General features: G+C 39.7%; 1 protein-coding gene across 2 annotated transcripts in view; it reads left to right on the top strand.

The window, feature by feature from the left end:
- Window positions 1-13,488: 13,488 nt before the first annotated feature.
- The window catches only part of CTTNBP2 (cortactin binding protein 2), a 78,442-nt gene continuing 64,509 nt past the window's right edge, over window positions 13,489-27,421 (top strand). The window contains exons 1-2 of one of the 2 annotated variants that reach the window (XM_065743485.1): window positions 13,489-13,550; window positions 24,984-25,091. In XM_065743485.1, coding sequence (XP_065599557.1) covers window positions 25,029-25,091 — 63 coding nt within the window. In that variant the 5' untranslated portion in view covers window positions 13,489-13,550; window positions 24,984-25,028. Of the gene's footprint in view, window positions 13,551-13,780; window positions 14,027-24,983; window positions 25,092-27,421 lie in introns of those variants that run through there. The other variant, XM_065743484.1, reaches the window with a different exon arrangement.

Raw genomic sequence — 27,421 nt, 5'->3', positions numbered from 1 at the left:
ACATCAATATATGCGTGACCAAAAATCTGAAAATTTGAGTGTGTTTGCAAACACAAATTATGGAGTAACCATGTCAAAGTGAGTGCTATCGTGTAAAGCTGTTGGCACCATGTGGTTGGATACCAGTTCCCTAAGCCACACCAAAGCCATGGAACTGGGACAAGTCTAGTCCCATAGAGCTGAGATGCTTTGTAAGTGGACTACTTTATTTTTCCACTTGAGATAACTGCAGGATCAGTGGGTGACTGCCCCTCTGAGCAGCTCCAGTGTCATAGTAGACTGTGAAAGTTCCTGTCTGGATTCTCCAGCCAAAAGGGAAAGCAGCATAGAACAAGTAGAGAGAATTATATTCCTGCTGTGTTGTACTGATGGGCAGATAAGCTGCTGCACTATGAACACATCATTTAATAGATTAAATAATTAAACAATAGGTGGACATCCATTCCTTAGAGTTTAAGATCATTAAACAAATTTACTTGGAAGCATTCCTCGATTTGTGCAATTATTCTTACTGGATTTAATAATACCACAGGATGATATAGGCAGCCAACATGTTCCCAGACATGGGCTTCACGCTGTGTAATCTGAAATCGAGTCATACGACCACTTGCCATTGTTGATTTGTGTTGTTTTTTTCTTTCCACATTGAAATATTTCCCTGTTAGCATTGTACATACACGTTATCTTAGCACTGAGAAGTGTCCATGTTATCTGCCTTTCAGCAAGCACCCCTTATTCACCAACAAATCACTTGACAAGAAAATAGATCAATAAAGCAACAAAGAAGTTGATAAGAAGAGTGGTTCTTGCCGACTTCCTATTACTTGACAATGGCCATCAGTCAAATATATAGGTATGACTTATACATAAGGAATAAAAGAAAGCTAAGTATGCAGACGGTCTCTGTTAAAGATCACCCTGTTTGCCTTGGAAGAGAACTCAGGCTATAATGACATAATTGCACTTTATCTACAAAATGACAATATTCTATGCAGTGTCTTAGCAATTTTCTAATATTATTGTTACGTCAAATTAGACACTATAAAGGGATCTTTTCTCTCTCTCTATTTGTACTCACTTCATATTTTGCCAGAGCTTGGCTGAGATCCAACATTTTTTTCACAGTGAAGCAAGAGCAGAGCAGATGAATCTTCAACCAATTGCTCAAAACATCTGTGAACCTCTAAGGGATTACCATTGAGTACCTAAAAAGCTCCAGCCACATGAGCGCTACATGTGAACTGGTGTACTCTCCCTGTGAAAAGACCTGACTCATTAAGTTTGGAACAGAGGTGAGCAGAGAGGGAAGGAAAGAATTAGATGAAAGCAGAACTATGGTTCTATGTCATACACCAGCCTGTGTGCGACCAAGGCTGTTAGCACAGCCTTACATGGACTCTGATGTATCCAACCAAGAAACAGCCCTTGATGAAAAAGATTCTTATTTTGTAGTTCAATATGTAATTTATTAGAATATGGTGAAGATTAGAGTCCTTTAACATATCAAAAGACTTCATTTCAGTGGAAATGAACAGCGATTTTCTATCATTAATTCTTAATTTTCTAGCATTCTATTACTTAAGAAGTCAAGGCGTTTGCAATGGAAATTTGACTGGAAAGTATCTGGGTTATCTCCAAGAAAATTTGTTCCAGCCTTTCCTCAGCCTCTCCGAAACAATTCCTGTTTAACAGATTTCTGTTACATCATCACAGAAGCACAGAATGGCTTGGGTTGGAAGGGACCTTTAAGATCATTTAGTTCCAACCCCCCTGCTATAGGCAGAGACACCTCCCACTAGACCAGGCTGCTCAAAGCCCCATCCAGCCTGGCCTTGAATGCCTGCAGGGAGGGGAATGGAATTCTTTTCCTCCTTTTCTTCATCAGAGTAAGCACTTTCTAAGCTTAGATCAGACATATTTTCTTTTTCAAATGTATGGCTTCATTTCTTCTTCATTTCTACATTTCAGTCTGTCTGTCTCCCATTACGTTGTCCTGATTAAGCTTCCTCTGCCATGGCTTGTTGAAAATCTATTTTGTGTGTTTTATAAATCTTTTTGTAATTGTTCTGCTCAGATTTGAGAAATCTGTCTCGAATAGCAACCATTTCATTCTGTCAAGGAAGAGTTAATACATCCGCAGCCATTTGAATGGATAATCACAGAAGTTCAGAAGCCACATATTTTCGTTTCCATTTAAAATACAGAACATCTCCCATTGCCTCTTGTGACAGGGAAGCACGGGAGGCTGGGAAGTTCTGAGCTCAAAGTAGAGCCTATTGTTTCACACAGATATATATAAGAGAACTGAAGAAATGTCTCCAAATGATCATATGTGGTTTACAATATCTGCTTTGTGACAGCAGATCTAGAACAAATATAGAAAGGTGAGTGACTGCGATTCCAACACTAAAAGTTGTATCTCCTTTAGTTTCATGCATCGTGGAGCAATGGGAGCCATGAACATTGGTATGGCATTTTAAGTGGCAGGATTCCTTACTGGCTTATCAGCAGGAGCATTGGTAGCTTTTCTCCTTCTTCTCTGTTGCACTTGCAGACTTTGTGCCTCCCTTCAGATTTCTGCATTTTGAATTTTGCCACGAGATCATTGTGTTTCTATAGTGATCTTGGCACCAATAGCATAGGCTCATTTCCTATCCGTCATGGTTTACTTACGTCAATGAACGCATTATTTTCAACTGCGTTTCTTTCATTCCTGCATCACGTAGGTCATTATATTTATATGCAGCCAGTGAGACAACAAGTTTCTAAAATTGCCAGAATATTTAGAACAGTCTGACAAACTGTACTGTGTTCCTGCTTATTAATGCGCCATTATGTTGGGAAAACAGAGCATAAGTAAACACTAATTAGGGAAATAGGTAGAAACAAACAAACAAAACATAGCATATAATTGCAGTACAGCACTAAGAAACAAAAAAATAAAATATACACAAATTAAAAAGTCAGAGCAAGCTATTTTTACATAATCAGAAGTGTTTCATCCTAAAAACTACACAATTGCTTAGTAAGAACAAAAAAGAAGTCTCAGTCTACAGAAAAATCCATTACTGTTTTCCCTGTGTAGTTGAAATCCTGGCTATTATTCAACACAACATGCTTGTAGCACTGGACAGATCTTGTGTACTGATCTATCTTTTAAGAAGGCAGCTGTAAATCAGATAAATGAGCTTTTCTAATTCTATGTCCTGAGAACACTCACAATTGCCTACACCAATCTGTCTTTTTAGCTTTCACTAACTACTATAATGATTTTTTGTTCTCTTGGATTATGACTGTATATGATGAAGGAGGCCTCTGTTTCCAAACAAGGATGTAATTCAAGAAGAATTTGTCACAAGAAGAATAGGAAAGCTAGAAGATAAAGACAAAACTTTACACAGGAATGATCTAGAAATGATCTTCCAGGACATATAACCCCAAATATACCAATGTGGATTAGCTATGACTGAAAATGAAAACAGGTGCTGTTTAAACACTTCATTTAAATATATTCTAATTTCTCTGATCTTATATTCTGTTTTCCATAGAAATATCAGAATTTTAGATTTTACTGAGGAAATCTTTTGCAATGAAAATTAAAGCAAATTAGCAAATGCTTCCAGTTAAATAAAAAAGAACTAGAAAAATATGAGATTTTGTAGAGGAGATGGGTAAATATGAAGGTAAATATTCTTTATTGATCACTGCACACTACATTTCAGTAGTAGAGGAAAAATAAGGCTCATGAGAATGAGTTTGCAAGAATAGAAATTGAGCTACAGGCACTGAATATTAGGTCTATATCATTTCAGTTAATAGGAATCTGTGAAATCAACCTGAAACTCCAGAGAACATTATTTGATTTTGAAGCTAAGTTTATTTCTAGCCCTACCACAAGTGCTGCCAATAATTTTATTAAAGGAACATACACCAGACTGAAAGACTTAAAACCTCTTTCCAAAGCAGCATCTCTGACAGGAGGAAAGAGGTTTCTTTTATCATTTTGGGACTAGGAACTAGTGATAATTTGCATTTCTGTTTCTTGAGAAGAGATGACTCCTTGTCTCTCAGGACAAAGTGATGTCTTTCCTACTGTAACCTTGACAGTTAAACTCTGTAAGAATAGCCTTTTTTGTTAAACAGTAGGATAACTTTATTTTCTAGAACAGAAAAAAAATGATCTAGAGGGGACAATTGGGTCAAGCTTTTATTACTCAGCACTGTAGATCACTAACTTGGAGGGATTTTTTGTTTTCATTTGTTTTTAATGTCACTGAAAAACAATGTACTACAGTTGAGTTAATTGCAAGTTGGAGACAGCTCCACAGCTGACTTACATTGACATGCCATTTTGTTCTCTTGGCTGTTCATTTTACACAGTGCACTGTCATTTCTATTTAATGTTTTCAAATCAGACAAGTAAGAGAAAATGCAAATGATGATCAAACAAATATCAGGAAAAGATTATGAGGATGTTAAAACAGAATATGAGTCACACTTATATGTAGGGTGTTGTGTGAGTCCTGTCATATAAACAAACTGTACTGGTCACTGCTACAGAAATGCATCCTGAGCCATCCTGAAATTTATGGTTACCATCATGCAGTACATCCTGGTTGCTCAGAACTAGAGAATGTCAGCAAATCCACCTGCTTTGGAAGTGCTACCAAAGGAAAAAATCTGCCAGTAATTTATTCCATATAATGAATGTTTGAGCAATAAGATCTTATTGATACATGCACTCTCATTCACTGCAGAATTACTAGATTTTAATTTTCTATTTCAAGAAGACTAATTTAATTTCTGCCTTTCTCTGCCTGTAGCATAGCTTTGTGGAACAATATTTTCATTAAAAACAAAAAAAAAAACTGATTTCCCTAACATAAAGTCCTCATCTATATATACTATTGGGAATATTCTATGCTTGGAAAAAACAGTCCAAATCAACATTCTTGTTTGCATGGAATAACATTTGTTCTGTGAATAACAAAGGAAAGTAACTTTGTTACTCATGTATGTGTCCTTCAAAATGGTGAATGAAATGGCTACTGGAAGAAGATGTGTTCTGAATTTTTCTGATCTTACAGTTCTCAATGGCTACCTGATCATTTTGCTTCCTAGCGTGCTCTATGGGAATTTGAATTTGTACCCATCTGAAAAAATGTTTTGTTTCCTGAAGCATCTTATGACATTTTTATCAAACATTGATACTCCTGGAAGTTTTTCTTCTACACATCTATCCAATGTAAGGTGGCTCAGGGAATAGAAGTGGGGACTGTTACTTCTATCATGGGCCTCATCTACAGGCAGGCAAAGCCGAAGTGCCTCCTCTTCACCATCGTTGCATTGCGTGCTCCCTCTGTACATATGTTAATGTATTCAAGACATGGGAGAAGGCATCCTTGTGTGGACAAGGACTTTCAGCCATACAGACTCTTACCAGTGTCTACTTCAGCTTCCCCCCTCCACAGTCTCCACTTCCTTCTTTCAACTAGAAAAAAATTAGCATGTTCTCTTTTTGTAATTGATAAGTTTAGTGATTTCTTTCTCTAATCTTTTTATTGCTCAGTTCATGTACTGAGACAATAATGTATTTGCTTTGTGCTGGTTATGTTTCATCACTGTCACTTCACAGGACTTTTCAGTACCCTGCTAGTTAGGTTTTCGCCTTTGGCAATCACTCGCTTTAGTGGGAATGTCATTTTTCTTTGCACTGACTGTAGTCTCTTCTTGGCTGCCTGACGCATTTCAGGGAGTATAACCTGCTTCATATAATGGATTAACATCCCGATAAGCCTGAAAGGGCCCTTGTATTCATGCTGCTATGCCAGTGTTGACCATCCAGTAGGCATTGTTAGTGAATGAAGAGCAGCTACCTTTATGTTACCTCTGCCAACAATAAGAGTCTATTATGTGTCTAATGTTATGAATGATGGGAAAAAGCTCACCTCAAAGGACATGCTAAGCCTTGTCATGTGCTCAATATTTATTTTGTTGAGTTGTGTTGCTAATAAATATTTTTATTTTAGAGCTTTCATATTCATACTCCAAAGCTTTCTCTTTTTTCCTCAGCTACTAACCTGAGCTACTGAAAATAAAGTGCTGGTAAGGATCAGTTTAGAGCTAGGAACTGCACACAGGGAAACAAAAGAAGCAATATTATATTCTAGTTCAGAACCTTTCAACGGCTTACCATAACCACATTGTTGCTCCAGTTCCCTAGCTGCAATTACAAAACATGAGCATGATAAAAAGCAAATATTAAGCTTGGCATAGTTTGACACCTTTGAACAATTTGTCAGGTTCTGAATTTTCTGCAGATTAATAACGCTTGTCCATCAGCATGCAAAACAACTTATGCTGTGACGTGGCTAATTGCATATTTTCAGGATCCTCCATAGAAAGAGCCCATGACAATAATTAATACCTAATGCTATAAACACCATTGCTTTGGGTGTTGCCTAGCAACCAGCATCCCGTAGGCTTTCAAAGGGGCTTCAAATAGAGGCAAGAGAGTGATCACTTCGGGCTGCCAGTCTGAGAGGCAGCTTTGGTCTAGGCTGCTCTGTTCTGGCTGCTTCCAGAGTGAAACAAGTCTCTCCTTAGAGGCTGCATGCCTGAAAAACCTTTTCAGTGGCTAAACAGATGCCAAATGCCACATGTGGTGTTTTTATCATACTTTGAGATACCTTTCAACTCTTGTTATCTTCCAGTAACAAAGCCTTGTTTCCAAAGGAAGCATTTATGTGAGTTCATTTCTACTTCTAATTGGAATAAGTTTCCCCTCCCTGACATTGCTTGTTTTGCACAATAAACTTTTTCTTTTCTTCTGGACAAACCATACATTGAATTCAAAAGAGCAGTTTGGCTGCGAGGTGTTTTTATACAAATACCATTGTATCTCAGTGCTACGTGCAGTCCAGAGTAGAACAAATTTCACTGAAATGCAGTCTTTCCCAGCTGTGAAAGCATTCCTTTTTGATATTGCCATTTTTTTAAAGTACCAGTTCATTTCCAACGCAATCTCTTTATCTTGGCCCAGGGACATCTAAATCTCAGTTCATTCGATGTCTATATTTATTCAGATGGTCACTTTGGTAAGAGCAAACCAGTATTCCAGGGTTTCCTTTCTCATTTACAGTCTCTGAACAGTTCTGCAGTCCTCAGTAAATCACTCTGCTTTTCTTCATCTTTGTTTCTCCATCAGAATACTCAGATAACACCAGGCTCTAAGACACTGTGATATTTTATTAGGAGCTGCTGTGTTATCTGACAGTCCATAAGGAAAAGTTACCAGTATCAGAAGTATCTGAATGTATTTTTACTTTATTACAAATAATACAGAACTTATTTAGTTGTAAACCAAAACATTTAGCATCGTTGAATAGGAGAGATACAACAACAACAAAATCTTATTTTAAAACATGGCTTCCTTGTTGGTTTTATTGGTTGGGTTGGGATCTTTATGTTCATTCTATTTATTTATTTATTTTTGTGGTGGGTTTTTTTCAACACATTTAGTTAATATTCACTTTTAGAATTACATTTCCATTCAATTCCCAGTAAGGTACCCAACTAACACATTGAGAAGCAATGTCCCGAGCAACCTAAATGACAGTGTAAAATGTCCCAGTCTTAACAGAACAGTAAAATTCTAATGCAGTCTTACAGATAACCAGAACTGAATAAGCACAGCTGAAGTAGAATCTGGAATCTCTTACTCAAAGATTTCAGTGCAGTTGTATATTGAAAGATGCTGGGGCTTACCAGGAAAGACTAGACAGGGTTATCCCTCTCCTGCTCACTGCTTTTCCTCTTCCTTTCTCATTTATATGTAAATAAGAAAATTTTACACACAGTGAGTGCCACATCAATTATAATTTCACCACTTTTACTTGTGGTTTCATGATGAAAGTCTGTCTTGATTTTTTTTTCTGATTAAAACATTCAACAGCACTTGTGTTAGCCATAAATTTGAATCATGGATTATACGTGAGCTGCCTGTCTTTATTTCAGGTCACTATGAGTCTTGGCAATAAGATCATATTAGTTCAGTTTATAGAACTCACACACTCTCAGATCTCTGTCTTTTGATGGAATCATTTTTCAACCTTAAGAGTATAAATAAGGAGTTACATTGCAAAGGTTGAATTGCATCCATAAGCGCATTACTTTCCTACAGGCAAGAAATTTTGTTCCTTTATTCTGGCAAATACTTGTTTTCCAGGAGGGAGTTAACTCCTCAGCACAATGATTTCTGTTCTGTGTCAGCAGCACAGGAGCTAATTCTCCTAGGCTGTGGTTCTACAATGTCAGTGGTGGAGCTAACAACCTATTGAAGCAGTTTTGTTTCATTAGCAAGGGAATTTCTCCCTAGTGGATCATTTCAATACAAACAACATTTCATTACCAAGTCCCCATATAGAAATTTCATCCAAGTGCTATAAGGTAGTTACCACCTTACTGGAACTGATCCTTCTTGGCAATGAATTGATTAACTTCCCTCAAGATTTGATTTCTACAATTACAGAGTAAAGCTCTTCTTGAAGCTGTTTCACTCAGTGATTGCCCACATACAATACTGCACTTGCACAGTGAGCTCAGAGCTGTAGAGCTCTGGCAGAAAGGGCAGCCTCCACTGTGTGCAAAATCATTTCAATTCCAGACGAGTTTCTTCTAAGATACAGTAGTCCATCTTGGCAGTGGTACAGCTTCATCCCTACAGGGGAGCATTTAGTGATTCAATTTTGCTCATAGGATGCTGGCAGCATTAGAAAATTTAAAAATTAACCTTTTGCATAATGAAAAGGGAGAAATGTCAAAACAGTAGGGGGAGTGATCAATACATTCTTCAAAAAAAAAAAAAAGATATATTCAACAATAAAGTGATACAAAAATTACTGAAACAAACAAAAAAAAGTAATATAAATATATATATATATATAAAATTTCACAGCACTGTGATCTGTAGGCTAAGAGTTAAATTCCAAAATGAGGTAGTGTACTTCCTAGCACTGCAGATCACTGCATAAATCCTGCCAGTGAAGAAACAAACTCTTCCAAGTCTGGCAGTTGCAGCTTGAATTCCCCTGCCTGTTGCCACTACAGCCAATGTGATCACAGCAGCATGCTTTTTTCCTATGTCCAGAAAAAAAAAAAAAAAAAGAAAAGGGGTTTCTGCCTGGAAGTGCTGATGCCTGTAAAAGTACATTAGTCATCATGCCTGCTCAGGGAAACTGGTTATGAAAAGTTTTGATTCCTGCACCTTTATTTCTTCAGTTAGCAATCTCTCATGGATCTACATCACATTCTTTATGGGTACCCAGTCTTCATGAGACAATTGAGTGAAAGTGAGAAGTACCACAGGGATTTTCATTTTTCTGAACAATTTCATGCATTTTCACTCTGATACTTCTAACTCTCCTATAACTTTCCAGTACTTAAAACGCTGTACACACTTGTCTTAATAGCGAATGTCAGTAACTCATTTCTAATATTGAGACAGATGCAAAGCTAACAAATACCCAACTATTTCAGCATAGACTTGAAATATATTGATAGAATAAAAGCTTATAGATTCCCGCTTCAAGGAGATCAATGTGTGATCTCTTCTTTTTGCATAGCACAGATTGCAAAACATACTCTGAAATAAATGTTGTTTCACAGACTGTATCCATTTTTAGTTTCCAGATTCCATTCTGGGCTCAAATTCCTAAAAGTTAGGCTTACCAAACTCTCAAATTTTGGATTCCAGCTGGATCTAGCTTTCCCTTTCCATGTGTTAAAATGAGGTCCCATTCAGAATTCTCCTGACTAAGGTAAACTTTTTTAATTGTCACCTGTCATTTGCAGGCATTCCCAAGATGTTACCTATGGCAGAATGATGTCAGTCAAAGTGAAACCTCTGCATAAGAGATACTTCAAAATGTTGAAGCTTGGTCCTTTAGCAGGATGTGAAGTTGCAGTAGGCACTAATACTTCAGTTTATGCTTTAAACATTAAAATATTATTCATGAACATTCAAATATCCTTTTTTGAGATGTCAGCAGTGTTGACACACAGAACACCATTTCAATAGAGCTTTTTCCATTTTTGTCCACTTGTGCCTTTCTAAGCAGATTACAGCCAGTTTTCAACATTCCAGTTGTGTGAATCACTTCACTAACTTACAGTAATATGCAGCACAGTTGAATTTATGTTCATAAATCAACAATTCCAATATGTTTTTATGTATTAGCTGTGCTCTTTGTGCATAGCCAATTAGGGCTCCTCTTCTGTTGATGCTCACTGGAGATTCTATTTCGTTCCCAACAGTTTGATTTTTATCTCTCTTTCACCTTCCCTTTTGATGTTAGTTTAGCAACCTCAGAAAACAGCCAACATGCCTTCTAGAATATTGATTCTCTTTCTATTGAATTTCACCCAGACAACAGATTGCCATCTTCCAGAGAAAGTAACACATTATTCACAAAACCCAAGGCAACAGTTCAGCTATCAGAGTGTTCTGCAATGCTTGCAGGTCTCCAGGACCAAGGCTCTCTGAAGCAGCGATCAGTTCAGTACTTTAATGATGCTGTTTAGCTTGGCTTGGATGTGTCCTAAATGAGTGTGACCCAGAAATGCCTTGAGTTGGCACTAGGCTGACCTCTGAAAAGATTGGGATGATATAACTATTACTGAGGTATTAGGGGGATCAACATTTCCTGCTTGCTTTAAATTTAGGTACAAGTGTATTTTTTTAAGAATGTGTGAATAAAATATAATTTTACTTCGTTGTTGCTGCTGTTACCTGACTATAGTTAATAGCACAGTGGTAACACCTTGATATGCTGTACGATTTAGATGCATAGTAGTTTTCTTTCCTGCCAATGTACAGCCAAGGCATGCATTTTCTATCATAGCAGATACGTGCTAATGGAGGGAATGAGCAGTGTTCAGTACAGCAGCTGCATCCTGTGAGCTGTGGACGTCCCACCTTTGTGTGCCAGCTCTCTAATCATAGGAGAGGAACACATTTAAAGCTCAGCTGTAACGCCTTTCTGCTACTCAACACAAGTAAAGCTGGAACAGCAGAAAAAGTAAATTACTTACAGTTTGCCAGCCATAAACTAGTAGTAAAATAATGAACACCTTCCTCTGAGCAAAGCAACTCCTTTGCCTTAGTGCAGTGACAAAATATCTGTAAAATCACTAGCAATTTCTCCTGCTAGCAAGGCTTTGATTTGGCCTTGCATTAAGGAGATGTTTTACTCTGCATAGTACAGAGCAATGACAATGCACTGCGGGAGCAGGAACATTTTAAGCCGTCCCTCTCTCTGAATTCACGTGTGTGCAGATGCTCTATTACTGATGCTGTAGAGCCAGTAGCATGAACAGAGAAACCAGAAAAGAGGTAACAATTCCTTGTTCAGTGATGCAGCACTAACAATCAAGAAACAAACATTTCCTACTTGAACGCTGGTCACAATCCCAAAGATGTTCTTCATGCAGCAAAATCTCAAATGCTTTTTGGGCTCTACTACTACCACTACTGCAGAAACCATCACTATGTAGTATGAAGATTTACTCCCCGTAGTCACTGGTACTATCCAATATGGATTTCAGTGCTCTCCTGCTACCACTAAGTCTTGTTGTTGTTATTAGGGGAATATGTTAAGAAACACAGGCATTCAGTAGAGGCTCATACAATTACAAAAATCGATGTTTTCAAAATGTTGTGATGATTAATTTAGTGGTGTAACGAAGAAATCTTGATCATTCCCCTTCAAAAACATGCCTGTCATCTTTTAGAGCATAACAGTATGTCAATTTCCAACACTTGGATGATGTGCTGGATATTAGTTGTCTGGGGGTGGGCTAAAAGCTGAAGTATTGCTGGTCCATCTACCCTATTAATTTTTGTTGGCTGAGATCTGAGCCATCCACCCCCTTTTCTCTCAGAAATCATTTTTAAATTTATCTTCAGATGAAGAAAGAGAGATCAGTTTCCAAGCCTGAGATGGTAAAGTACAATTAATCTAATATTCATTGTTATTTTGATAAATGTACACTGTGTAATTGATAAAATATCAGCTAAACCAGAGTTTATGATCTCAGCAGGGCAAGAGATAAATGGCACAGCCTTTGCTACATCACTGCTGTGATGCAGATGGAGTTGAAAAATAAAACTTACACAGTATGTTATGTGAATGTTTTGCACCAGCTCAGATAGAAAAACAGGTAACAGTGACGGTGAGCAGACTGTTTCAATGTGACATAAACAGGCATTGATAAAGGTAGACAACATTCAATAAGATAAAATATATTCTCAAACCAGTTAAAAAACCAACAACAACAGTGTTTAAAATAGCTTAGGAGAGGACTAAGTAGATGATACCTGTGACTTTTTGATGAGTTTCTCCATTGCAAAGAACTGCATACTGATAGAATTTAATATAAATAATAATTATGGTACTTTGCTCTCACTAAAGGAAGCAAGAGACATTATGTCGTACAACCAATTAAATGGTATTAGAGTTCTAGGAACTGAGAAAAATAAGTAGGTTTGGGCTCTGTTATCAATGGAAATTTTCTGCTTCGGCAGTGGAAGGGATATGAGCACTCACTACAGTCATAAAAAATGTAAAACGTGAGTAGGAGGGGAGCTAGAAGATTTTTAAGGAAAAAAATACACCACAAAATCAACCCTCAGCCTAGGATACATCTGTCTGACCGGAGTTCATGTGCTCTGTAATGAGCCCTGTGCACTGAATTCTGCTCTGTTCAGACTATGTTTATATTACTGTTGTTTATTCCCATAATGGCTAATTGGTTCCCCTTTTGGGCATGTAAAGGGGAAGGTTCATATATGTTCTCACTCATATCCTTAGATAAAGCATGCTTAGAAGAACATTTGCTGCCTTTGATCAATGGAAGGCATTGGTCCATTTTTCTCTGGTTGTGGTGCCAAAGCAATTCAGTATAAACCTAGAAGCGAGGCAGCCCTATTAGAGGAGACCAGCAAGATTCAGTGTGTTTATTTGTACTCTCTGTGGAAGTTATATGTGACTGCAGAACAAACAGGTCCCAGGTTTTGCTTGTCATAGATTATGTTGGCTCTGGAAGAGAGTGCATTCACACTGATCTGTAAGTTAACCAAGTGGGTTCTTTCCGTAAGGGAACAGCACAGAGGTGAGGACTTGAGGAGCGTCTCCTGGAGGCAGGCAGCATGGCACAGATGTGTTCTCTGAGGGACGGACAGCCTGTGCGGTAGTGGTTTCCTCTGGAGGGTTTAAAACAGGTTTTGAGTGAGGAGGTGCTACAAAGGGCAGCCTCAGTCCGGGGAGGCTTTAATCTGGCCCCCTGCATTAGGCCTGCATGAAAGCACGGGCTAGAAGCCACCTTGGCTTGTAAACACATCAGTCAACAAGGAGCAGCGACAGCAGCGTCCTTCCCGGTCCTCCACAGGGAGGTGACAGGAGAGGTGCTCCTTCTGACACACCCCTGTCAGCACTCCGAGATAGGGAGACGCGCCTTTCCTTCCAAGACTTCGGCTGAGTCTGACTGGGCAGGTGAGCCGAGCCCACCACCGCACAAGCTTTTTCTTTCCTCCCTTCTACCCTTTCTCTCCATTCTCCCGCTCCCGAGCCACGGGGGCGGGAAGGGAGCTAGAGCGGTGCCTGCGTGGGGCCCGAGCCGCGCTGTGCCAGGGGCACTCCCCTCAGCCACCATGGCGGGCGGGCGGCCTGCGGCGGGGTCCCGCACCCCCGCCTCCGCCTGATGGTGGGGGGTGGAGGGGAGGAGGGGAAACCCGACCGCCCGGTGGCCCAACGCCGGGACTCGCTCGCCTCGGCCGGCAGCGCGGCGCCGGAGGGGTTAAGCTCCGAGTCGCCGGCGGGGAGGGGGTTAAGCGCCGGGCGGCGGCGGCTGCCACTCGGCTCCGCGCCGCGCTCCGCGCCGGAGCCGTTACAGCGGGAAGATGGCGACGGAGAGCGCGAGCGGCGAGCCGGGCTCCGGCGCACAGGAGGACTCGGCGGCTACGGCAGCGGTAACCGGGCCGGGGGGTCGGACCCAGCCGGGGCGAGGAGGGCTTCGGTGGGGATGGGACGGAACGGAGCGGTGCCCTGAGACCTGCCTCCCCCCCTCCTCCGTCCCTCCGCCCTCCTTCTCCCCCGGGGCGGGACGGGGCACGGCTGCGGCGGGTCCCCGCCGCAGCCGTGCCCCGTCCCGCCCCGGGGGAGAAGAGAGTCGAGCGCGGGGGTCCGCTCTTTCCCCGTCCGCCTCTCTTGTGGGCTGCCCCCCATTGTTCCTTCCCGCCGCCCGCCCGGCTGAGGGGCTCGGGGCGGGGAGAGCGCTGGCAGGGCAGGGCAGGGCAGCCGGGCAGCTCCGATCCCTTCCCCGGAGCCGAGGTGCTGACATTGCCCGCAGCCCGCGTTTGCCGTTCTTGCTTAGGCTCGTCGCCTAATGCGCGGTGGGAGAGCAGAGCTTCGCTCCTCCGGCTTTCCCCCTGCCCGCCTCGCCCGGGGTTCCGGAGGGTACAGCTGTGCGAGAGCCGGGGCAGTCCGAGAGCAGCCCCCATCAACCAAATGCGCGAAGTTTAGGGCGGTGGGAACGTTGAGATCACGTATGAATTTGAGGTTGGATCGTTGCTGAAGGGAGTAACCCCAGAAGGAAGGATGGAGCCGGCTTCTGTGGGCTTCAAGATGCTGGTGCTTTATAGATTTATTTATTTTCTTTTCTTTCAAGGAGGCGCGAATCTTTACCTGAAACCGTGTCCCGACTGTGCGGTTAATGCACACAAGGGTGATTAACTTCTGCCTTGTTGTAGAAACCGAGTTTTACTTAAATAAATAAATAAATATAAAAAAGGGAAGGTAAGCCTTACAAAGTGAATAGCATCGCTGTTTTTTGAAACAATGGCTGAACTGTGACATGAAGGAATACTGAGGTTAAAGTTCAATAAAAGGAAAATATTAAACATTTCTAAGCCCTAACTTTGGGTAAAACATATCTATGTTAAATTCTTCAGTATTTCATATTATTACTGCCTTTATTTTCAGTTTTAAGAGGTCAGAAGTGTAGCAGTGTTCCAGCACTGCCCTGCTGGGTAATGCAGCATCAGCTGGTCGTGCAGTTTGGTGCTCATTGTCATGTAGGAGTGATGGCTCTACACCACATTGCTTTTAAAGTATTCTTTTAAAACAGCAGATACTGGAAAATAACCCGTGTGTAATTAAAGTTGTAGCTGTACTTAAGCAGCAATAAAATATTTTTAAAGGGACCTGAAGGGTTAGAATCAGTCTCTTATTTTCTGTCCTTATATTCATGATATACAATTAGGAAAGGAATCATCTTGCTTACTTGTTAAAGTGGCGGTAATCATCCAGGTGACTACATTGCTAGTCATGCAAAACTTCCAGTTACAATTGAGATGTAGTTTTAGGTTGAGTTCTCAGAATGCTGGTTGTACAAATGGTGCAATGGAAAGCTGCAAGAACAGCATTTTTAATAGTAATTATTAATATGCAAATTATACGGTGTAAGCAGGAAATGTGCAGTAGGGTGTTTTCATGCTTCATGCTGTTACTTTTGTATCTTGGTACACCACCAAGTGCACTGTCAGTAACATCACTGGAGGAAAAAAAAAAACAACTGTTTTTTCTTAGAACCGTCATAGAAATGGATAAAATATGGAAAATGTGGAATCTTTTTTTTTGTTTGTTTGTTTCCATCCCTAGAGAAAGTGACTGAAAAAAAAACAGGCTGTTCAACAATGTTTTGTTCAGGAGTTAAACTGATAGCCTTATCTTTCTGAATTCCCAGTTCTCTCTCACAACATATTGGTATTTTTGTTGTGGTAAGGGTGACAAGGTAAAATGGCATGGGAGAGGTCTTGTCCTTTCTAATACCTATACAGCTTGATTGTCTGAGCCAGTGAAACTATGTTGGGACAGTTTGGACTAGAATTCAGGAAAGCACGAGTATGTATTTCAAGACATCTTTGAATTGCTTCCATCAGCATACTGTCTACCAAAAATGATTATATAATAGTAAGAAATAATTCAGTTTGACAGTCATCTTGTTGAAATATTGAACACTACCTTCTACATGTAGAGAGCTGGCTTGTCATACATTATAGCTTTGGTAGATGTTTAACAAATAGCATGAAAAGCCTCCTGTTTCAAACAGTTTGTTAACATTATCAAGTAAAATCTCTACTTCTGATGTTTCTTGACCAGTGATCAATCACACAAAAGGTATTTATCTCCAAAAAGCATTCCTTTCTGCTGGCTCTACACACAGAGCACATTGGTGGAATGATATCTTGATTCTCTGAAGTGAGTAGGGATATATTTTGTCCTCATCTGTCAAAATTTCATTGAGAGTGATGTGTACATACTTGAAAAGATCAGTATGGTTTGCTATGGATTGAGTAACAGTATAAAAAGTTGTACTGCAGGAAAAAAAAAAAACTGTCGATGTTAAGTAGATTGAAAATTGATAACTAAACAAAATAAGTGGAGAGAAATTCCATGGCTCTTTATAGTGACATTTAGAAAGTTTTAAAATTTACCTTGGTGTATTCATTATCTGTTGGTCTGCAAGAACGTTTGTAGTAGAACTGCCCTTCTGATCAATACAGTGAAATGTTAAATAATGATTTGGTCACATCAGTTACGCAGGCTGATACAAATAAGTTGTGAAGATTCTTATCTGAGAAATACTACATGTAGCAGAAAATGAGATCATAACCCTTGAAAAGCAAACACTATCTCTCTTATTAGGGACTGTAAATCTTGGAAAATAGTCACTTGCAAAAGGATTTTAATTAACTACCTCAATCCTCATCTGAATACAAGTTCTTGGAGTAGTGCTAATGTTCAGGGAGGTTGCTTTCATCTACTCAGATGCATAATGCTATTGTGGTGTTCCAGCACGTAGGTGCGATGTGGAGACTTCACACAGTTGTCTGGTTTTGTCCTGCTGCTGCTCTGTGTCTCTGGTATAATGAGTGTCTGTCTGCTCTCTATTTGTGATGCAAGGGTATGCTTCAAGCCTTGCTACCCAACCTGTTGTCTTCCCTTCCTCTCCCAGCCCAACCTTCATCCCCTTGTGTTTTGTGCTCCATGGCTGAGCGTGCAGTCTCTCTTATTGGGAGAGTCCCTTCTCTTCTGAATGAGGACTTGTCACACTCATTAAGGGTGAAATGCACAGGGGTAACACAGTGAGCCTGGTGTTTGAAAACAGTAGAGGAACAAGTCTCTAGGATGCAACACATCCTGTTCTTTTCCCAACTGCTTTGATGTTTGTGTAAGTGTGGGAAAGAGGGACCTTGCTGTGGCCTCAAAGGTAGTATAAGAAGATAGGAATAGAGATGGAAATGAAGCTGAAAGGAGAAAGGAAGAGCTCAGTGTAGGAAAACAATGGGAGGTCTGCTTCTGCACCCACTCCTACCTGTGTCATCATTGCATGTGTTAAACAGGAAGAAATCGGTAGGCCTAAAGGAACTGCCTTCCTTGGTGTGTGAACTAAAGGACATTGTTTCTTAGTCCTAACATAGGACAAGGTAAGATAGCAAATTCTGAAAGACTTGCAAGTAGTCCTAAAGAGAACTTCAGGAATGTGTACCTGTATCTAGATCAAGTCGTACTATTTGCCTTAGAAGTGGCTTACTTGAAAGTGACTTTCAGAACAGGAATTCCCTGTTAAACTTAAGCAGCAGTTTAAACATGGTCACTGAAGAGCTGATATAAGTCTAGATCTATTAAAAAAATACATAGATACCTAACTTACCCTGAAATCAAAGATACCTTAGTACCTTTGTGGCTGTTTATAGTTTGCAAATGTGTTTTAACAGCTGTGAGAATATCTGGGTATGTGTAAAGGTCAGTGTCTTACTAATTTTGGAGGAGCTGTGGGCTGTTTTTTTGGTTTCCAGAATACATTTCTCAGTTCTGAGGTGTATTTATGCTGAAGCTGTTAAGAAGTTTTTCAGTTAGCCCAAGCCAAAAAAAAAAAAAATCCACCCCCCTATCTTTTCAAGAAAATTTTTGAGAAAAACAAAAAAAAACCAAAAAAAAACAGAAAGCAAAAAAGCTGTGCTTGGAGAAGAGGGGAGCAGAATAAGCAGGTAATTTTAGTGGTAATCAATTCAGTAAGTCATTCAACTAATGGATGGGAACGATTAAATGCCTGTCAAGTTCTCTCATGATCCCTTAGGTAAGATTGTATGAAACTGTATCTAAGTCCTGAACGTTAACCTTTCTATAGGTCACATCTTCTTAAGTTCGTCTTGGGTGTGGTAATAACTGGACATGTATTCTTACATTATATAACTTCTCTAGTTTCAGCCTTAGGAACAGACCTTTCACAGCTAAAAACAATAAATAATGTATTCTCTGAACTATCCACGTTGCGTGGATATTATAAGCACTTATTTCCTATTTCCTGTTTGCAGAGTTTTCTTTATTAGAAAGGAATTGGGATTCATTTGCACATGAACCCACATTAGTGCTGTGCTGGTTCTTGAAAATTGCTTTTGTACTTGGTGGAAGGAATGAGGTGGTTACAAGGAATGATATCTTTTGAAAACAGATTTATGAATTTCTCTGGTTTTAAGTGAAGTGAATAGGCTGGTAACTCTTCGAGGTATTAGTGGGATTCAAGACACTTAAATGTGTTTACATATATGCACAGTGTTAATTATCCTGTTACAGTGAGTGGAAATACAACCGATACCTCAAGTGGAGCCTGGAGCAAGTAGTTGTGGTGTCTGGTTAGCTGAATAGCTTTCTTGGCTATTTTGACTGGGCTGGTCAGTTTTGTGTTGCAAATAGCAGGAGATTATTCACCTCACTTACACTGCCTTCAGTGTTCCTTCAGGTGCCTCAGTCCTGCCCTCAGGGCTGCCGTTAGCAGTCCACTTGCAGCATTTGGTGGTATCCCAGCTGGCTTCACATCCAAATGGCACAGATGATTCTGCATCATACCTACCTACCTCCTAGAGGTCTCTCTGAAACATCAAATTGGACTAGATGCTTAAATACAGACAACAAAATAGAACTAGTTGCTTATCTTCAGATTAATTCTACCTGGACATGCTTTGGGTTGTCAAATATGTTAATTAGGGTTGTGTTTCCCTGGTGTGTTTGTATCGTGGACCTGACAACTGTGGGGCCTGCGTTTATATTAAAAGTTTACACTGTATAACTAATTAGTAATACTGAATCCTTCTGTTTTAAAAGCTCATCTTGGAAGTCTTCTCTGTGAATCCTTAAGAGGATTCTTGTGTGTATTTAATGGAGCTCCATATAAAATATGTAACAAATGTAGATTTGTACCTTTACCTTCTCTTCTGAATGGACTCTTCCTATGTTTTTCTATACACTTCTTAACAAGCTTCTCTTCCCCTCCTGTCTTTCCATGTCAGCCTTTAATTATGCTTCACAGGTTTCTTTCCCAAGTCCCGTATTGTCACCCAGCTCCATCTGTAAATAGGCCATCTAGCTGCTTTCTGAGCAGGAAGAAGGTTATTTTCTCTGGTCACCTCTGATTAATCCACAGTTATTATGCTTTCTACAAAGCTGTGGCTTTTCTGCTTCACCTATCAAGGCTTCTGAAGGTGGTGGAGTTTATAACAGCTGCTGTGGTAGCGTAGTCGATGACACCCTTTGCTGCTAAGGTTGCCAGTAGTACTGACTGGGCTAGATCAGCAAAGCCAAACTATTGGTGCTGCCAATCCCTTACAAGAAACTTGGTTGCTTTCTTGAGAGGTGATGGGGATAAACTTTAGGATAAAGTCTTGTTGTCTCTCCTCTGAATAGCTACTTATGTGGGAAAGGATCTCTTCCTTTGCCTCTTGGTAACCTTCCCACTCCATCGTCTTTTTCCTAGGGTGATCTGGGACAACGCTTGCCCAGGTTAATTTCTGCTGTCCTATTTCAGTCTCTTGTTTGAAAATTGTGTTGCTTTTGTTTTTGTTTTGTTTTTTTTTTCATCCTATTTGCTCAAGGTATAGCTTATTTTCATCTTGGGGTAGTGCAGGTCAGCATTTTGCCTATATAATATGTATATATATATTTGTGGTGCGTATGTGGGTATTGGAATGAATTTTAGCTAATTAACTGTTTTTTCTGTTGTCAGTGTACTTGCTGCCAGACAAAACGAACCCCTTACAAAGTTGGTCTGAAAAATAACATGAAGTTTTTGAGACAGTCCTATTCAGTTACTTTATAAATCAAATAAAACCAGACACTTAAAAATCCAAAAGAAGGAGCGAAAAAATATCTCCTGTGTTCTGGTAGCGTATGGTGAATTTCACCCTGGGGCAACATATCCATCTATCTGTGTTGTAAAACTGATGCGCTGGATGGCTTGGTTACATAGTTCTTAAATCGTTGGTGAAATTGTTACAGCTTGGCACTCTACCAGGCCTGTTGTAGCAAAACCCCAGATGACACATAAGCCATGTGCTACTAATGGAGTCTTTATTTTCTGGAGATGTAAGAACTGCTGCTCCACTGGAAGATGTTAGGAAGATTATTTTTCTGGGACTGAACAACAGTTTTCACTAAAAGTTAGGCCAGCAGTTCTTCATCTGGATGAGAAGTTCAAGCAAGCCTGCTATGCTAGGTCCCCAGAAGATGTCTTTAAGGAAACATGTCTGTGCGTAAGGAAGCATTTCATTGTGTAATATCTATGTTTAATAAATTGAAACATGAAACAAAAGAACCTAATGGCTGATTCACAGCAAAGGTCATGATTCTTAACACGATGTGTAGTTGAGTTGCAGAATGTTATGGATTCTAAAATTCTAAACTAAAATTAGACTACTACTTGTAAAATTGTGTTTTATTGCTCATAAGCTGAAAACTGCTGGAGGTTGGGAGAGGGTTTCTGGGAAGCATCATTATGTGCTTGTCCTGTTCTGGTACCAATTTCAAGGCAGCCATTCTGTGATTATTGGCTGATTTTGGAAACAGGCTAAATGGGCTTTTAGTCTGATCTACAGAGCTGTTCATTTATGAATTGGCTTTGCTAGTTCTTATTTCAAGTTTTCAAAACGAAAAATATGAAAACTAAGCTGTGTACATCATTTATATGCCTTTCCATTAGCATTTTTGTGTTTATTTTTATCTAAATTTTAATTACCAGAGAGCACTCTGAATTACTCACTGTTGACGTCCTCTAGTATGCTCTAGTTTGAAGTATGTACTTGAGTAAAATTTACTTTATTTGCTTTGATCAGATGCTTAGTTTAAAAAATAAAATAAAAACCTCATAATTACTTCACCTGTTGAATTGTGCCTCTAGTTTGTAATGAATATAAGAGTCTTTTCATTTATGTCTTACAGGAGAAATGAAACGTTTCACTTGTGATATACAACCAGTCCTTTGACAAAGAGCTTTTACCTACGGACAAGCTGAATTTACTGACTTAAAAGAGGAGGATGTTTCTTGAGCAGATTCTTGCTCTTGTGCACCTTTTCATTTTGGTTATGCCTACTAGAAGTGCTGGGCACCTCTTTGACAGATGAGGCAATGAGATTTTAGAAGGGGAAACCACTGAATGGAGATGTTAAACTGTTTGACACTGCTTTCTGTGTGGTTTGGAAAAAGTACTGGATATCTCGGCATCAGTTTTCCATTTGAGAAATAGAGGCAGTTTTTCCTCTCTTAAGGGAAATTACATGAATAAATCAGTTACTGTCCTTGAGCCTTTAGATATTATAAAGTAGTTCATAGAAGGAAGGTGGATTAGTGGGTCCTGCTATCTCACTGTATTAAATATAACAGTTAGAAGTATTTGGAAGGAGAGATGCTGCAGCCTTTGAGGCAAAATCTGGTCCATTTGCACAAGATACTGTAAAGAAGATCTATTTACTAAAAGTAACTTTGCAAATCCACATCCATAGGTTGTGAACAAAGTGTAGAATTGTGAGAAGCTTCAGCATGTATTACAAAAAAGCCTTCAGAGATGGCTTCAGACATATTTCAGATATATTTCATGATTCACTGACATGTGGTGTAGGAGGTATCTTTTGGATTAGAGAAATAGCTGACCCAGGCAGAAAAAATACAAGATAATTATTGTTCAGTTCAGACATATTGGTGGGATTGGATGGCCCTATCCCAGAAACAGTTAATAGAAATCATTGGTCCTCTTGTTGCTCCATGTTGTTCAAACGGGAAGAAAAAGCTCAGTCCACTGTGCACTGAATATGACCAGCTAATATTCTGGTGTAAGGCTCTCACTGGCCATTTTTGAACCTCTTTGATCTGCAAAGTAAAAAATGGAACTCAGAGTAAATCTAATATAGTTATAGCTTTTGGGAAGTTATGATCCATGACCTTCTAACCAGAGGGAAGAACATCTCTCCTGCTCTCCTTTTGCCTTGAGAAAGAAGAAATGGTATTTTAATTTTTATTGGATTTTCCTGAGAGAAAGTCAAACTCCAGGGTATCTGAACTCTTACATGACTTCATCCTTCAGGAAGAACAGGTAGTGCGTCCAGATAAGCAGTACAGCTAATTTGGCAGCTTGTTATCTCATGCTGAATACAGATGAGTGTCTATATCAGGGCTTTGCTAGAATATGCATCTACAGCATAGCAAGAATTTCACTATTCCCTTACAGTGAATAGTGTGCTACTGATCATGTTGCTTAGCTGAATCTGGCATCTGGAATGGTTTCTCTCCTTTAAAATGATCCCCTTCTCATTTTACTAAGCAGTCCTTTGTGTTGGCATTGCCTTGGTGAGCAGGCTCATCTCCTGCCTTTGTGGTTTTGTAGGTAATAATAGTACCCCCCTGTCACGCTCCAATATAAAGGAGGGCGACGAAGGTTCTTAGATTATGTATATACCCAGCGTGAGATTAAGAAACAACGGTTCAAATGTGGGTCCAACCAGTTTATTACCAATATTGACCAGGGAGATGGGGAAGGCGGACACTGTTAGGGTGATGGGGAAGGGAAGGCGAGCGATAGGAAAGATAGGAAGGAAGCAAGGGTTTGTACAACGCAGGGAAAGTCACCAGCCAGGATCCCAGGGGCGGTCCGGTTGCAAGCGGCTCCGACGGTCCGAGGCAGAAGAGCAGGGGTGGCAGAAGCGGGGAGAACAGCAGCAGCGAAGGGCAGCCCTGAGCAGCAAGCAGTTGTCCTGGAGAAGCGGCACCGGGTCAGCACAGGAGAAGCAGCGTGGGGAAAGTACAGGAACAGCATCAGTCAGCACCGGAGAAGCAGCGAACAGTGGTCAGCTCGTGAGGGTTCAGATGGTAGAACACCTCGAAGGAGCGGTGAGGTCCAGGAGAAAGCAGCATGTCTCAGGCAGCAGGCCCAGGAGGGAATTCAGCAGCAGGGATCAGCTCATGAGGTTTCCGATGGAAGAACATCAACACAGCAACACCAACAAAAGCACACCCGACTCATGGTGGTCGATCCCTCTTTTATCCTTCATTTCTCTTGCCTACGTGGCAAATCCCGTGCTAGCCTGCCAGGCAAGCTTCTCCTGAGATGGCTATCTCCCCACGGAGATGAGTACCACACAAAAGAGTGTTCAGCGGCCATTGAGCTGCAGCTTATCTCTCTTTCGTTGCCTCAGGACACGCCCATCTGCTTGTCCCTTAGACAAAGGATTTCACAACCCTTGCCCAGGACTAGCTTGGACATGTTCGGACATGTTCATCAGCAAACTTTGAGGCAATGATATAAAATATTAGTCTCTTACACCCCCCTGCCCTCATCTATAAAAGACTTTAAGATTTATAGTATTTTCTCATGCAATTGTTACTTCTCAATATTTTTAGTTGGCCAGTTCCATATGTTTGGATGAGGACTTTATGCAGTAAAGGATCCCCCTTAACTACCTGTCTGTTTACACTCATACAGAACTCCAGCAGTTTTTGGCAGGGCTCCATTTTGCAGAAGCCATGCTGACTTTTCCAGCAGATGGGGTTTATGCAGTGCTCAGTGGTCTTATAAAGTCATTCTCCTGTTTTGTTTCTTGTTTTTTCAGAAGTGGAGGTCAAACATATTGATCTCAGTAACTGGAGTGAGAAGACAAATGTTGATATAAATTATTGCTTGTCAGTCCCTCTTAAACCAAACTATTTTCTCTAGTGAATCAAATTTAACTGCAACTAAAGCATGCTGATAAGATTTTATGTCTTCACAAATTGTGCTTCAGAACTTTACTTTTAGTCCTGTTACATGGTTCTGCCACCCTCTCTTGTCTTCATTCCTGATGAGCTGTTTCGCGTCTGCTGAAACATTTCTGTCACTGTGAAGTTGTATACAGGAACTTAGGGAGAGCAGCTGAGGGAGCTGGGATTGTTGAGGATGGAGGAGGCTCAAGGGAGACCTCATCGCTCTCTACCAACTACCTGAGAGGAGCCTGTGTTGAGGTGGGGCATCAGCCTCTTCTCCTAGGTAACAGCAGTAGAATGAGAAGTAATAACCCCAAATCGTGCCAGTGGAGGTTCAGATTGATTATTAGGAAACAACTCCTCTGAGAAAGAGTGGTGAAGCATTGGAACAGGCTGCTCAGGGAGGTGCTGGAGTCACTGTCCCTGGAGATATTTACATGTGTAGGTGTGGCACTGAGGGACATGTTTTAGTGGGCATGGGGTGATGGTTGACAGTTGGACTAAATGATCTTGAAGGCCTCTTCCAACCTTTACAATACACTGTTTGCCTCTGGGTTTTTTTTTTTTTGTTTGTTTTGTTTTGTTTTTTGTTTTGTTTTAACATTTCACCAGTATCATTCAAAAGACTTTGAAGGATCCAGCAGTATCATGCTACTGGGCTTTTAATTTCTTCATCTTAAATACAAAGGTCTCCTTGTGACTTACTTTGATTTTGCATGCTACAAGTAAAGCCACCTCAACCTTTGCCAGTCATGGATTTTGGAGGAATCCATAATTAGGATGCTGATATATCTGTATTTTAGATCTGCAGTAATCACTGCAGTCATGTAATGTGTTCATCAATGTTTCGTTTCTTACAGAAAAGAGAGTTTGATGTGGATAACTTGAGCAAGCCAGAGTTGCGGATGCTTTTGAGTATAATGGAAGGAGAACTAGAAGCAAGAGACCTTGTGATTGAAGCTTTACGGGTGAGTTACTGGGTTATTGTGACTGTTTTTGTTTTTAATATTCTCTTTTGTTGCTTCCTTTGTACTTGTCATAGTATGTTATTAGTGGAAGAATAAATTCTGGTGTTTAAGTTACAGGTTGACTAAATCTCAGTAATAACAAATGTGTTCTTGTTTAATAATTGTCATTCAGTGACCGTAATTCTGGTGTAAAATATCCACAAAGTTTCAGAGAAAGAAGTCTGAAAATGGCAAAATGACTTGCTTTTTACATTCTGTCGTACTGTACTATCTGTTATTTGCAAAATGGTGGAATAACTTCAAAGGAGAATGCGTTCGTTCTCTGTGAGATGGAAGGAGGAACAAAATTGAATGGTTGTGTTCAACTAGGGAAATTTTCATTTTCTTTTTCTTAAAAAAAAAACAAAACAGGCAAATTGCATGATATTCTGACAGCGTTCATGGCTGTTTGATTAGATCTTTTTTTTTTTTTGCTGTGCTATGCACATGGGTTTGATTTCTATTTTGGCAGATTTCAGTCTGAAAGTTGACTGGTAATGTACAAACAAAACTGTATTTTAATAAGATGATACATTTTTTCTGGCTGTAACAAATTTAAATTTTATTCTGTTCTGGATCAATTTAAACAAAGCTGCTAAACATGCTGCAGGTTTTGGGGGAAAACAATCTTACATTGGACTGAAAATATTTCCTACTTCACAGAGGCTAATTGCACCCTTTAAAGTTTCTTAAAGCAAAACCGCAATGTAATAAAATGCATTAATACTAAATAGAAGTAGTATAAGCAGTGATTATCAGGTAATGTGCAAATATTTTTCATTGGTAATGTCACAGTAATGATTGTAAATGCATTTTTATTCAATTTTTAATTTGTTTTGTGTTGACTCCACATTATTATACAAAGGGAGCTTTAAAGTATCTGTCAGTGATGCACCTGCATCAATTACTAAAGATTTTATAAGTATAAGCCTATTTATTATAAAATACAGTTTTCATTTGGTACTGAAAATAAGATGAAATCTGGGTGATTACTGTGTTTTGAAGTCTCGTGGTGTTTGGCCTTCAGGTATATACACACATTGAAATGTATTCCCTTTTCGTCTAGCCACTTTACAATTTCACATCTCATTTGCCAAGACAAGGACTTTTTATTTTCCCTGACTACCAGTTAAGATTTTGGAAAAGGGGGGAAAATATGCACAGCCCCATTTAGAATCTGCTTTTTATTTGTTTGGGTTGTTTTTTTGACTTTATTGGCATATGAATGGGACATTCAAAAAAATTTCTTAAATACATGTTCACAGTCAAGCTACTGCGCTGCATACCAAATAGTGGATGTTTTGAGACTTAGTGAAATTAAAAAAACCAACAACAAAAAACAACAACAAAAAAATGCACTTAATGAGAATAAACACTAAAAGTCCTCCACAGTGTAGTAAAGGAAAGAAAGCCTACATTGGATTTCCATACACCTGCTGAAATGAGTAGTGTGTCAGTATGTGTATAGTGTTTTTGGCTTACCAATACAGATCAGTATAAAAATTGCTTCCTTTCATCTATGGTAGAGAGACATTAAATGTGTTTGGATTTTTTTCTGTTTTTTTTTTTTTTTCCTTTTATCCATCTTCCTCTTGCGTTTCAATCCCTGTATTTTTCTAGAAAAATCCTCTATAAACAAAATCCTTATGGAGCTCATTCTTCCAGGCAGTTTGCCTGGTTAACTATACCAGTACTGAGAAACTTGGAAATTGTACCTGCTGAGGAACTGTAGCCTGATATCTTGGAATATGATACTTTGGGATCTTCTGTCTTCTTGAGAATCAGTTACCACAGGTCAGCAGTATTAGTGTCTGTAGCCTATAAGCAACCTACAAAATAAGCTACCAGCTAGCCAGGTATAGATCTTTTTAAGAAGTAAATAACAAGATAATCCCATTGGAATTGCATTGAATTTGGTACTGACTCCCTGTGTCCATCTGTCAAAATGTATCCTACTTCATGTATCCTTAAAGTCATAAGGAAGTGGAAATAACCTCTTATGTTACTATTTCAAAAGCTGATCAGAAAATTTTTTTAAAAGCTAGGGAAGTCTGGGAGCAGGTTTGTTTTTCTGATTTGTGTTTGCTTGGTCTTTGTGCAAGGCTGTTTCAAAGCCTATTTTTTTTTAATGGGTCAGAACCTGCCAATTTCAAGTGGCATACTAGTCAACTGTCTTTTAAGTGATTTTATTGGCAGTTTTTAATTGCTGTTATGTATATATTTATTAAACCATTTTATATGTTCCTGATCTTCCTCTTAGACTAAATAGCCAGATCTTTTAATCTGATAGA

This window comes from Cyrtonyx montezumae, unplaced genomic scaffold, assembly GCF_038088225.1.
Source record: "Cyrtonyx montezumae isolate F1298 unplaced genomic scaffold, pur_monq_1.0 scaffold_3, whole genome shotgun sequence".
NCBI lineage: Eukaryota > Metazoa > Chordata > Aves > Galliformes > Odontophoridae > Cyrtonyx > Cyrtonyx montezumae.
The sequence above is the reverse complement of the archived record's forward strand: the minus strand, read 5'-3'. Positions and strand labels throughout refer to the sequence as shown.